This window comes from Cuculus canorus, chromosome 10 (genome assembly GCF_017976375.1).
Source record: "Cuculus canorus isolate bCucCan1 chromosome 10, bCucCan1.pri, whole genome shotgun sequence".
Taxonomy (NCBI): Eukaryota; Metazoa; Chordata; class Aves; order Cuculiformes; family Cuculidae; genus Cuculus; species Cuculus canorus.
Window position 1 is genome coordinate 20,065,039 of NC_071410.1, and position 11,401 is coordinate 20,076,439.

An 11,401-nucleotide genomic window follows, 5' to 3' on the forward strand; every position below is an offset into this window, starting at 1 on the left:
ACACTTGGAGCCGTGTGCGGCTGTGGGTGGACAGAGACACACAGAGCGCTGGAGGGTGATGGACAGACGCACGGACATATGGACACACAGAGCGGTGTGCGGCTACGGATGGACAGAGAGACGCGCAGAAACACAAAGCAATGTGCGTGTATGGACAGACACACGGACACATGGAGCAGTGTGCAGTTCTAGGTGCATAGAAAGACACAGGGACAAACAGAGCCATGTGTGGGTGTGGAAGGACAGAGGGACACATGGACACACGGAGCAGTGTGTGGGTATGGATGGACAGAGGGACACATGGACACACGGAGCAGTGTGCGGGTATGGATGGACAGAGGGACACTGGGACATACGGAGCAGTGTGCACCTATGGACAGACGCATGGACACAGGGACAGGTGTGTTCCTATGGACAGACACACAGACCAGTGTAGACCTACGGGCAGATTGATGGACACACAGACCCGTGTGTATGTATGGGTGGACACACGGACACACAGACCTGTGTGGGACTGTACAGACAGACACACAGACATGTGCCAGTGCGGGTGTATGAATGGACGCATGGATGCACATGCCAGTGTGGGTGCATGGACAGACGTGCATACGGGCAGATAAATGGACACATGCATAGGTGGGACAAACACACGCAGAAGCACGGAGAGGTGCGCACACAACTACCAGCGTGGGCACTCATGCATGGGCAGAGCCACATGTGCACAAAAACATATAAGTGCACATATAGAATGGGTTGGGTTGGAAGGGACCCTAAAGCCCATCCAATCCCACCCCCTGCCATGGGCAGGGACACCTCCCACTGGATCAGGGGCTCCAAGCCCCATCCAACCTGGCCTTGAACCCCTCCAGGGATGGGGCAGCCACCACTGCTCTGGGCAACCTGGGCCAGGGCCTCCCCACCCTCACAGTGAAACATTTCTCCCTAAGATCTCATCTCAATCTCCCCTCTTGCTGCTTCAAACCATTCCCCCTCATCCTCTCCCTGCACTCCCTGATCCAGAGCCCCTCCCCAGCCTTCCTGGAGGCCCTTTCAGCACTGGACTCTGCTCTAAGGTCTCCCCACAGCCTTCTCTTCTCCAGGCTGAACAACCCCAACTCTCAGCCTGTCTTCGTACAGGAGGTGTTCCGGCCCTCAGATCATCTCTGTGGCCTCCTCTGGACTCGCTCCAACAGCTCCATGTCCTTCCCATGTGTATGTGCTCTTCCATTTCCAAGTGTGCACAACACGCATATACACACGGCACTTACAGGCACACACGCACAGGCATCTACGCACACGTATGTGTACACACACATACCCACACGTGTGTGTCTGTACATGCAGACACATGCACAGAATCACAGAATCACAGAATCACTAAGTTGGAAAGGACCCACTGGATCATCGAGTCCAACCATTCCTAACACTCCCTAAACCATGTCCCTAAGCACTTCATCCTAAGCACTTAAACACCTCCAGGGAAGGTGACTCGACCACCTCCCTGGGCAGCTGTTCCAGTACCCAATGACTCTTTCTGTGAAGAATTTTTTCTGATATCCAACCTGAACCTCCCCTGACGGAGCTTGAGGCCATTCCCTCTTGTCCTGTCCCCTGTCACTTGGGAGAAGAGGCCAGCTCCCTCCTCTCCACAACATCCTTTCAGGTAGTTGTAGAGAGCAATAAGGTCTCCCCTCAGCCTCCTCTTCTCAAGGCTAAACAACCCCAGCTCTCTCAGCCGCTCCTCGTAAGACTTGTTCTCCAGCCCCCTCACCAGCTTCGTTGCTCTTCTCTGGACACACTCCAGAGCCTCAACATCCTTCTTGTGGTGAGGGGCCCAGAACTGAACACAGTACTCAACTTGCGGTCTCACCAGTGCCGAGTACACACTTGTACTTTCCCATGACATACATCATCATATGTACACGTACACACACACACGTGTGCGCACACAGGCACACACCTGTCTATAACAGCCACTCCTACATGTATAGGCACAAGCAGACACGGGTGCACACGCACAAACCCACACATAGGGGTGCACCGGACCCCCCACCCCCCTTGCCCCAGAGACCCAGCTGAGGACAAAGCAGGGGCCACGGTGCACTCAGCACCCATCGTGTGGGACGCAGGAGCCCGCAGGTGACACGGGCCACCCTGTGCCACTCTGAGGCACAACAGCACCCTGGCACCCGTGTTGCATAGGGAGCACTCGGGCACAGGCGGAGGGATAATGGGTTTATTGCCTGCACAGAGCATCTGAAGTGGCTGAGCCAGTCCTTCCCTGGCCCAATCCCATGGGCCATGCAGCTGCCAAGAGGTCCAGCGGTGAGGGTACGGCGCATTCCCATCTCTGGTGGCCACCTAGCCCTGGTGGGCTTTCCTGGGGCTGCAGGTGGCTCTCAGCACTCATACTGCGGTGGGGCACAGCGCCCAGCCCTGTGGAGCAGAGCAGCTGTGAGCGCTGTGCCTGGGTCCCTGGAGGGGGGACATCCCCGTGGTGGGGGGCAAAGCTGGGCTCAGCTTGGGGACACTGGGACTGGGGTGCGTGGTACGTCCCCAGGCTGAGGACAGTGGAGAGGGGTGAGGGGGTCCCCGGGGTGGAGAACTCCCAGAGCTGCGGAGGCTGGTGGGGCTGGGGTACTTGTGGGACCCTACGGCTGGGGACATCGCAATACGAGAGAGTCCCACGGCTGGGGACCCTGTGGAGATGGAGATGGGTGGGGGGTCCCAGGGATGCGGGCTGGGCTGGGGGTGATGCAGAGGGGCTGTCAGGGGTCCCTGCTCACCTGCAGGCCCTGGTGATGCACTCGAGGCTGTGGTGGCAGTGGGCACCCAGGGGTCTGCTGCCCACCATCCTCCAGAAGGGCGTCATGCGGGGCAGACGTGGGGCTGCGTGCCCCCCTGCTGCCCGGAGCTCCTGCGGCACCAAAAGGGGTGGACGGGGCGAGGAGGGGGGTGCTGAGTCCCTGGGCCCCGGGCGCCCAACCTCCGTGCCCAAACCCACCTGGAGGGAGCTGGGGAGAAGCAAGAGGAGGGAGAGGAGCAGTGCCAGGCCAGTGGTGGTGCCTGAGGGTGCAGGGATGGCCCTGTTGACCCTGCTGTCTGGTCTGGCGCCTGGCACAGCGGCAGCTAAGGCTGCCATGGTGCCGCTGGCTCCAGCCACCTGGTCCCTGCGCTGGGCACTGCTCCTCCCCTGTCGCAGCCCTGCACAAATATTTGAGTGGCCCCGGGCAGCGGGACAGCCCCTTGTGACCCCCACACCCGAGCTGGGGGCTGCCGGCGCCTCTGCAGGGCATCCACAGGTACCGGGTGCTCCGGCATCACCATCCACAACCCCTGGCAGGGTGCCTGTGGGCAGATGTGCTCCACAGCTGGGTGAGATCTGCACCTCGTGCCCCCATGCCCAACCCAGTGCTGCAAGAGAGTGTGGGGCAGGACATCCCCTCCCTGCCCTGGGGCACCCCAGAGGACGGGCACACAAGGCGTCAGTGCCTATTTGGGCTGAGCAGCGAGTAGGGCAGTGAATGGAGACCCAGCAGAGCCAGAGCAAAGCCCCGGTGTGGGGTTTGGGGTGGGAGGGGTCAGGGATGCTTGGGGAAGAGCAGGGGCTGATGCAGCCCCCAGCACAAGTGGTGGCCCTGCAGACCCCTGCCAGAACATGGGGTAGGAGCCTGTCTCCAAGGGGTCCCTGGTGCTCCCTGGCACGGGTGGGTGCCAGGCTATGCCCACAGGGTCCGCAGAGCTGAGGGACCCCCAGGGAAAGCCACCCCTGAAAGTGCACAAGAGCACTGGGGCCCTGCGACCTCCACCTGGCTCTGTCCTGGCAGCCCCAGCGTTGACGCAGGCACAGTGCCGGGGTCAGACAGGGACAGTGGCTCTTTTCCTGAGCTGTTGCCCTCTGTCCCCTCAGCAGCACCTGCTCCGCCGCCGGCACAGAGGTTGCACTGCTGGGGCAGCGCCCAGCACTGGGTGCAGCCCAGTGGGCATAAGGGCCCACCAGCACAGTGTGTGCAAGGACACAGTACCCAGCAGGATCGAGGGGTGCTGGTAGCAGAGCAGGGTGCAGGTACCCACCAGGGGCAGCGCCTGGTACTGACATCCAGTGGTGCCCAGGGCTGGGAGCGTGCCCAGCTCACCTTTTGTCATTGCCTGCCTGGATGAGTCAACACCACACGCTTAATTATTGACAAGAGATCTTCCCCTGAGGTCAGGTCCTCAAATTTCCAAAGAAGTTCCCCTCCTTACAGCCTCCTGGCTGGAGGTGGCCGACTGGGGACAAGGGGCAGGAGAGACGAGCCTGGGGCTCTGCAGCTTCTCGCTCTGCCAGGATAGGGGAGAAACTCTGGGTGCTGGCAGCACCCTTCCCCACAGCAGAGACTGCAGGAGGGGAGAAGTGCTGAAACAACCCTCTGAGCTTGAGCCAGCAATACCAGACGAGCTGAAGGCAAAACATGAGATCACAGCAAGAGCCATGAGCTTAGGATGCAGAGGCAGCACCCTGCTGGCAGGTGGCAGTGCCACCAAACACTGGGGACAGGGATTACAGCCAGCTCCATGCCTCCCTGCTCCGAACAGGGGAACTCTGCCCCAGCTTTGCAAACACAGGGCATCGCGCCCAGGAGCAGACAGGTCTGCCTGCAGACACCTTCCCAAAATAACCCTGGCAGCCAAACACCTTGGCCACAGTGACAGCCCCACATAGAGATGTGGGGCATTTCTTGTTCTCAGCCCCACTGAGGCAGCTGCCTGCAGCCACAGCTGGTCTCCCCTGCCCCAGGGCAGCCTCTTCTCCCAGCTCCTGCTCGAGCCAGCTGGGATTGACCCACTGCGCACAGCGGCACTCGCAGTCCAGCGCAAGCCCTAGGGTGGCTGCACAGGGAACCTCAGCCTGGCCCAAGGGGGGACCCGCTGCACCCCAGGGACAGAGCAAGAACAGGCCAAGATGGTCTTTAGCAAAATCCATCAGTTTATTTACTTACACATCAGCAATAAATAGAGAAAAGCCAGGTGGCAGGGGTGCTGGGTGTGGGGCCAATCCCTTTGGAAACAGGGACAGGTTGGGATCCCGGCAGAGCCTGAGCCCTGTGGGACAGCAAGGGTGCGAGAACCATGAGGGACACCACAACAGGTGTCCAAGCCCTGGGATAGGGTGAGACCCAAGCCAGGGTCTAGAGGACAAGCCAGGGAAGCGAGGGACAGAGGAAGCAGTGGGCAAAGCCCAGTGCAGGCAGCTGCCTGGCCCCCAGCACTGGAAGCAGACCTGGCAGCTTGGGTCTCCTATTTTCACAGCCCCCAGAGCAGAATTGCAGGGGAAGAGAGGGGCTCCCCCCCTCCCCCACAGCCCAATTCCCAGCCTGGTGAGATGCCACCACAGCTGGGACTAGACAGGATGGGGTGCACATGAGCTGGCAAGGAATCCCACAGGCAAGGTTGCACTGGATACTGGTGGCACCAGCTTGGTGCCAAGTACAGACACAAGCACCGCTTGCCCTCCCTGCCTTGGTGCCACCAGCATACCCCCCAGCCACCTCCTAAAACCTTCGTGCTCCAGTCCAGGGGTCCACCTCTTCTCTCGGAGCATCATCATGCCAACCCCTCCCCTGCCCCCCAATAAAAGGCAGCGGCCGTGGGGCTGCAGGAAGGACAGATGCCATGGGGTTACTGCCCCAGCACAGGCTCCTGCCTTTAAAAACCTACAATTTACATAAAACTGCCATTGTAAAACATTCCCACAGGGCAGTGCCACACAGGGAGAGGGGATAGACCTGCCCCAGGCAGAGCAAGACAAAACCCTAAAGTCCAGATCCAGGGACAGGCAGAGCCGGGGGTGATGTGCCAGAGCAGAAGTCATTATCGGCAGGTGCAGGACTCTGCAATCATGTTCTCATACTCCTTGTAGAGGATTCCACCATCGCGCTCGATCATGAGGACGCTGATAGGGCTGTAGCGGTAGGGGACACAGGAGGGCCGGGGCACGTTGGCGTCCACCAGCTGATGGACAAAGCTCTGCACAACAGCATGGTTGGGCGCGTGGTAGTCGTAACGGAGCAGGTGGGGACAGACACCCTTGCAGTAGCGTGGGTTGTAGCGGTGGGGAGCGATGATCCAGTGGTCCCAGCCCAGCTGAGCAAAGCTGACCGGGAAGGGGCGCAGGGAGCAGTCGCTCTTCTCTCCTTCCTTCTCCCGCAGGTAGCCAGGCAGGTCATGGGCCAGTGTCCCAGTGTCACGCCGGTGCCGGTGGGGCTCTGCTGCCAGAGGTGCCAGCCCAGACTGGGTGTCGTTGAGGTAGAGGAGGAGGAAGGGGTGGCTGAGGGCCACTGGGGCATCGTGGCCCCCTGCCCGGCCAGCACGCACACAGACATGCCGCAGTGCCAGGCTCCCCACGCTGCCATTCCACGGCACCAGGTAAGGGGTGACGTCCGCTTCAGCCCAGCCGTGGTGGGCGGTGGGGCTGAGCAGTGCCCTGCCGGTGGCTGCCAGCTCCAGGGCGCAGAGGAGGCGACCGCGGGCCAGAGGCAGGCTCGGTAGGTAGACCACGGCGGCTCGGAGGAGGTGCTCGGCCTCGGGCTGGCCCTCCAGGCGGTAGGTGAGGCGCTGCACGTACCAGCGACCTGCAGGGAAGCAGCAGTCAGTGCCCCATGGTACAGAATGGTGGGCAGCAGGGTGCTGCCGCAGCCCCACGCGGCGCAGCAGAGCGCATGGCATCACCACTCTCCCAGCCCATCGCAGCCGAGTCCCCCAGCGCCAAACAGCAGCCCTGTGCCTCACCGCTGGCCAGGTGAGGGGCGAAGGATGGATGGGGCAGTTCCCATCCTCTGCGCTGACAGCACTGGCCTGGCACAGCACCAGGCAGGATGGGAGGGGGAAAAACTTACATGAGGCCAGCGATGCCCCTGCCCATCTCAGCCCTGAGGCAGACACAGCCTTGGCCCCAACCCAAGGGGGACCCCACAGGTCACAGCCAGGACAATAAAGAGGGAGAAGGAAGCAGGCAGAGCTCCAAGGGCTCAAGCCCACCCCGCCAGCTTCACCTTCCCCCCCCACACTGCCCTTGGTGCCCACCTTCTCCTTACCTGCCCAGGGCTCGCCCCCGTGGGAACTGGCCCGGACCAGGCGGATGGTGTTGGTGCCCAGGCTGCGGCCGTGGCGCGGTCTCCCTTCGTGGTCAGCAGCACGCCGGTACAGGTTGAGCATGTAGCGCAGGGGCTGCCCCCTTGCTGGCCCCACTCGCCAACCCCGGCTGCCTGGTGCCCGCACTTGCAGGGCCTGCAGGAGGGGCAGGGGGGGCACGGCAGGCAGGGAGCCGGGGGGCAGCAGGGAACGATTCACAGCCCGGGAAAGGGGCACAGCAAGGAGGAGGAGGAGGAGGAGGCTGGTGAAGGGATGGAGCAAAGCCATGATGGGTGTGCGCATGGGTGGTGGGCGAGCAGGGCGAATTGGGGCTGGCTGGTAGCAGAGTTAAGGGGACCCTGCAGTCATGCTTCTCCCTGCTGGAAAGGTAGAGCTGGTCACAGGCAAGAGGAGACTCCGGTTTACTGCCAGCTGCTATCAAGCCAGGACAACCATGCCAGCTGCTTCAGCTTGGCATAGAACAGAAATGCTGAAGGATGGGAAAGCTTTGTATGCAAAAAGGGGTGCAAATTCTACACTAAAACCCAGACCAGGGCCAAACCCAGCCTGACAGGAGCTGGGCTACAGGAGCTATAAAAGTGCCAGGGCAGGAGAGTGGGGTGAAAGTGGGTGAAGAAAGGTGGAGGGAAGGACCAGCTTGCTCAGCCCACCTGCTCCTGGCCAGCCTCCTCCTGCAGGGTAAGAGGGCCAACCCCCCAGGGCTCATTTTAAAGGCATGGCCCCAATTAGGGTTTAAAGGGCCAGAGTCCCAGGGCAGGGTGGCTGGGGCCTGATGTGCTGCTCTGCTGTAGTGAGAGCCCCTCCAGGTCCCCCCTGCCCTGTGCCAACTCTGGGGCAGCACGCTCAGCACCTTTGTGCCCACAGCTGCCAGCGGGTACGCGCTGCCCGGAGCAGGCACAGAGCTGAGGGTCTGCTCCCAGCTCAGTGTCCTGCTTTGCCCTGCCGAGAGACGGGCAGCAAGCCCAGGGACCGTGGCACTGAGGCATCTGGTGGGGCGGGGTGGCTCCAGCGGCGCTGAGCATGGCCGGGTCAGCTGGTAGTACCCTCACTGCAGACACCACCATGCCCACAGCTCCGCTTGGCTGTTCTAGCTCTGAGGTTTTTCTGCCAGCACCTGCCCAAGGCTGAGGAGTTGTGAGAGCGATGCCCACCCTCTCACTGGCATAGGGCATTTGAGGCATTGCTCTGGCAGGGGGCATTGCCCTCCAGCCCCAGTGCCATGCTATGACTCCATGGTGTTCTCCTGAGGCAGAGTCCGTGTGTGCACCAGGCAGCGAGGTGCCCAGATGGGACACTGCTGCTCTCCTGCCAGGATAGAGGAGGCTGGCGGCCCTGGACACTGGCTGGGAACCACTGGTCCAGGTGTAGGAGCTGGGGGCCCTGGACACTCCAGTTGGGAACCACTGGTGTGGGAGCTGTGGGTTCTGGACGCTCCAGTTGGGAACCACTGGTGTGGGAGCTGGGGGTTCTGGACGCTCCAGTTGGGAACCACTGGTGTGGGAGCTGGGGGTTCTGGACGCTCCAGTTGGGAACCACAGGTGTGGGAGCTGGGGGTTCTGGACGCTCCAGTTGGGAACCACTGGTGTGGGAGCTGGGGGTTCTGGACGCTCCAGTTGGGAACCACTGGTGTGGGAGCTGGGGGTTCTGGACGCTCCAGTTGGGAACCACTGGTGTGGGAGCTGGGGGTTCTGGGCACTCCAGTTGGGAACCACTGGTGTGGGAGCTGGGGGTTCTGGACGCTCCAGTTGGGAACCACTGGTGCAGCTGGGGGTTCTGGGCATTCCAGTTGGGAACCGCTGGTGTGGGAGCTGGGGGTTCTGGGCATTCCAGTTGGGAACCACCGGTGTGGGATTTGGGGGTTCTGGGCACTCCAGTTGGGAACCACTGGTGTGGGAGCTGGGGGTTCTGGACGCTCCAGTTGGGAACCACTGGTGCAGCTGGGGGTTCTGGGCATTCCAGTTGGGAACCGCTGGTGTGGGAGCTGGGGGTTCTGGGCATTCCAGTTGGGAACCACCGGTGTGGGATTTGGGGGTTCTGGGCACTCCAGTTGGGAACCACTGGTGTGGGAGCTGGGGGTTCTGGACGCTCCAGTTGGGAACCACTGGTGTGGGAGCTGGGGGTTCTGGATGCTCCAGCTGGGAACCACTGGTGTGGGAGCTGGGGGTTCTGGACGCTCCAGTTGGGAACCACTGGTGCAGACGGGGGACCCAACCACTCAGAGAGCTCGGGTTGTGTTGGTGCCTGCCTGCCCTGGGTGCTGCCCACCCTTCCCAGTGCCTAACTGGGCTGGAGGTAAGTGCTGGGAGGGCCATGTGGGGAGGTGCTGGGGCAGAAATGGGATGCAGTGTTTAATGGAGCGTGGGGTCACGTGACGAGCCAGGGTGCGGAGCCCTCATGCCTGGCCAGGCAGTCCTGGTTACTCATTTGGGAAAGGGCACCAGGGCAGTGAGCCCGGCGGAGTCTGCGGGAAGTGCTGGCATGGCAGGAGCTGCCGTGGGTGGGGACACAGGGATGGGGGTGACCAGGCTGCGTGGAGAGCAGGAGTTGTGCCAGGGATGGACACGGCGAGGCCATGCAAGACTGTGCGTGGGTGCTGGGTGGGCTCCACAAACAGGATGGGGTGTATAGACCGGGCTGCCCACAGCCAGGGCTCAGGACCAGGGGATTGGGATGATGCCAAGAGAAACTCGAGGGACTCTTCCTGCTCCAGGGCTGGGGACCCCAGTGCAGCCCAGGCAGCCCACCTTGCCGAGCCTCCGCGTCCCTGCCCAGCCTGCAGGCAGCCCGGGGCCTGGAGCGCTACCGGCAGGGCAGAGCTTTCTGGCCAGCTGTGCTGTCTGGGAAGGAGATGAGTAAGAGCCGGGGCCCCGGGCAGGAAGGGGAGGTGCAGGATTCCTGGGATCCCCCGGGAACCAGCGCCGATCCGCTCCCACCGCCTCCTTGCCTTGCCTCAGTTTCCCTAAAGGCGCCCAGCGGCCCCTCCTGGAGCCAGTGGGGGAAGGCGGAGGCGAAGCACAGCCAGGCTGCCCCGGGGTGCCCGGCGGGACAGGGTGGGGACGGACCGGGCAGGCCAGGCAGGAGCCACGGTGCGAGCGGGCCGCAGGCGACGGGGCTCAGGGCGCCAGCATGGTTGCCAGGACAGGTGCCACTGGGAGTCCTCTGCCCCGGGGGCTGCATCACCCACTGCAGGCGTCCCTCACACTGCCAGCCACACTGCACTGCTGTGCCGGGCTGTGCCGAGCCGAGCTGTGCTGTGCCGAGCCGAGCTTTGCCATGTGAGGCTGACCTGTGCCACACCAGGCTGTGCTGTGCCAAGCTGAGCTGTGCCAAGCTGTCTCTAATGATGCTGGTCGATGGTGGCATTATACCATACTGGGCCAAAGCGGGTTGTGCCATGCTGAACCATGCCAGGTCCCTGGCATGCTGTGCTGACCTGAGCCAAGCCAGGACGTGCCAGCCCAGCTGAGCTGCACTCAACCATGCTGGGCTGAGCTGTACTGGGACAGCCAAACCCTGCTTGGCCCCCTTGCCATCCCGTGCTGAGCTGAGCCAAATTGTGCTTGGCTGAGCTGTGCTGTGCTGAACCGAACTGTCCCAGCCCTCCATGTCATCCCATGCTGGGCTGAGCCAGACTAAGTTGAACCATGCTGGCTGTGCTGTGCCAAGCAGCTCAGTGCAGGTCCCTGGACCGAGCCGTGCTGTGCCAAGGTGTGTTGAGTAGAACCAAGCCGTGCCATGCCAATCTGTGTGTGCCTAGCTGAGCCAAGCTGAGCTGTGCCATGCCAAGGTGTGTAGAGACGAACCAAGCCATGCCATGTCAAGGCGTGTCAAGAGGAACCGAGCTGTGCCATGCCAAGCTGTGCCAAGCTGAGCTGATCAGATTGAAGCTGAGCCAAGCCAAGCTGAGCTGAGCTGATCAGATCCCAGCTGTGCCGTGCCAAGTTGTGCCAAGCTGAGCTGAGCTGATCAGATCGAAGCTGAGCCAAACCAAGTGGAGCTGATCAAGATTGAAGCTGAGCCAAGCCATGCCAAGCTGAGCTGATCAGATCCCAGCTGAGCCAAGCTGTGCCGAGCTGAGCTGATCAGATCTGAGCCGTGCCCAACCGTGCCAAGCCGATCAGATCTGAGCCAAGCCATGTGAGCCCATCAGATCTGAGTGAAGCCGAGCCGACCAGAGCCAATCTGAGCCGAGCCGTGCCCAGCCGTCCGAGCCGATCAGATCTGAGCCGAGCCAAGCCAATCCGATCCCAGCCGTGCCAAGCCGATCCGA

The 11,401-nt window shown here is 62.0% G+C and overlaps 1 protein-coding gene across 1 annotated transcript; it reads right to left on the minus strand.

Moving 5' to 3' along the window:
- Window positions 1-5,551: 5,551 nt before the first annotated feature.
- On the minus strand, window positions 5,552-8,056 carry BMP15 (bone morphogenetic protein 15). Its single transcript, XM_054075757.1, has 2 exons — window positions 7,074-8,056; window positions 5,552-6,611 (listed from the first exon to the last, which is right to left on the minus strand). The coding sequence occupies exons 1-2, from the start codon at window positions 7,411-7,413 to the stop codon at window positions 5,851-5,853; spliced, it is 1,101 nt and encodes a 366-aa protein (XP_053931732.1). The 5' UTR covers window positions 7,414-8,056; the 3' UTR covers window positions 5,552-5,850.
- Between the last annotated feature and the right edge of the window lie 3,345 nt (window positions 8,057-11,401).

Coding starts and splice junctions, on each gene's coding strand:
- BMP15 (XM_054075757.1), bottom strand. CDS start 7,413: ATGCGCACACCCATCATGGCTTTGCTCCATCCCTTCACCAGCCTCCTC. Junction 6,612..7,073: donor CGGGGGCGAGCCCTGGGCAG/GTAAGGAGAAGG, acceptor GCTTCCCTGCAG/GTCGCTGGTACGTGCAGCGC.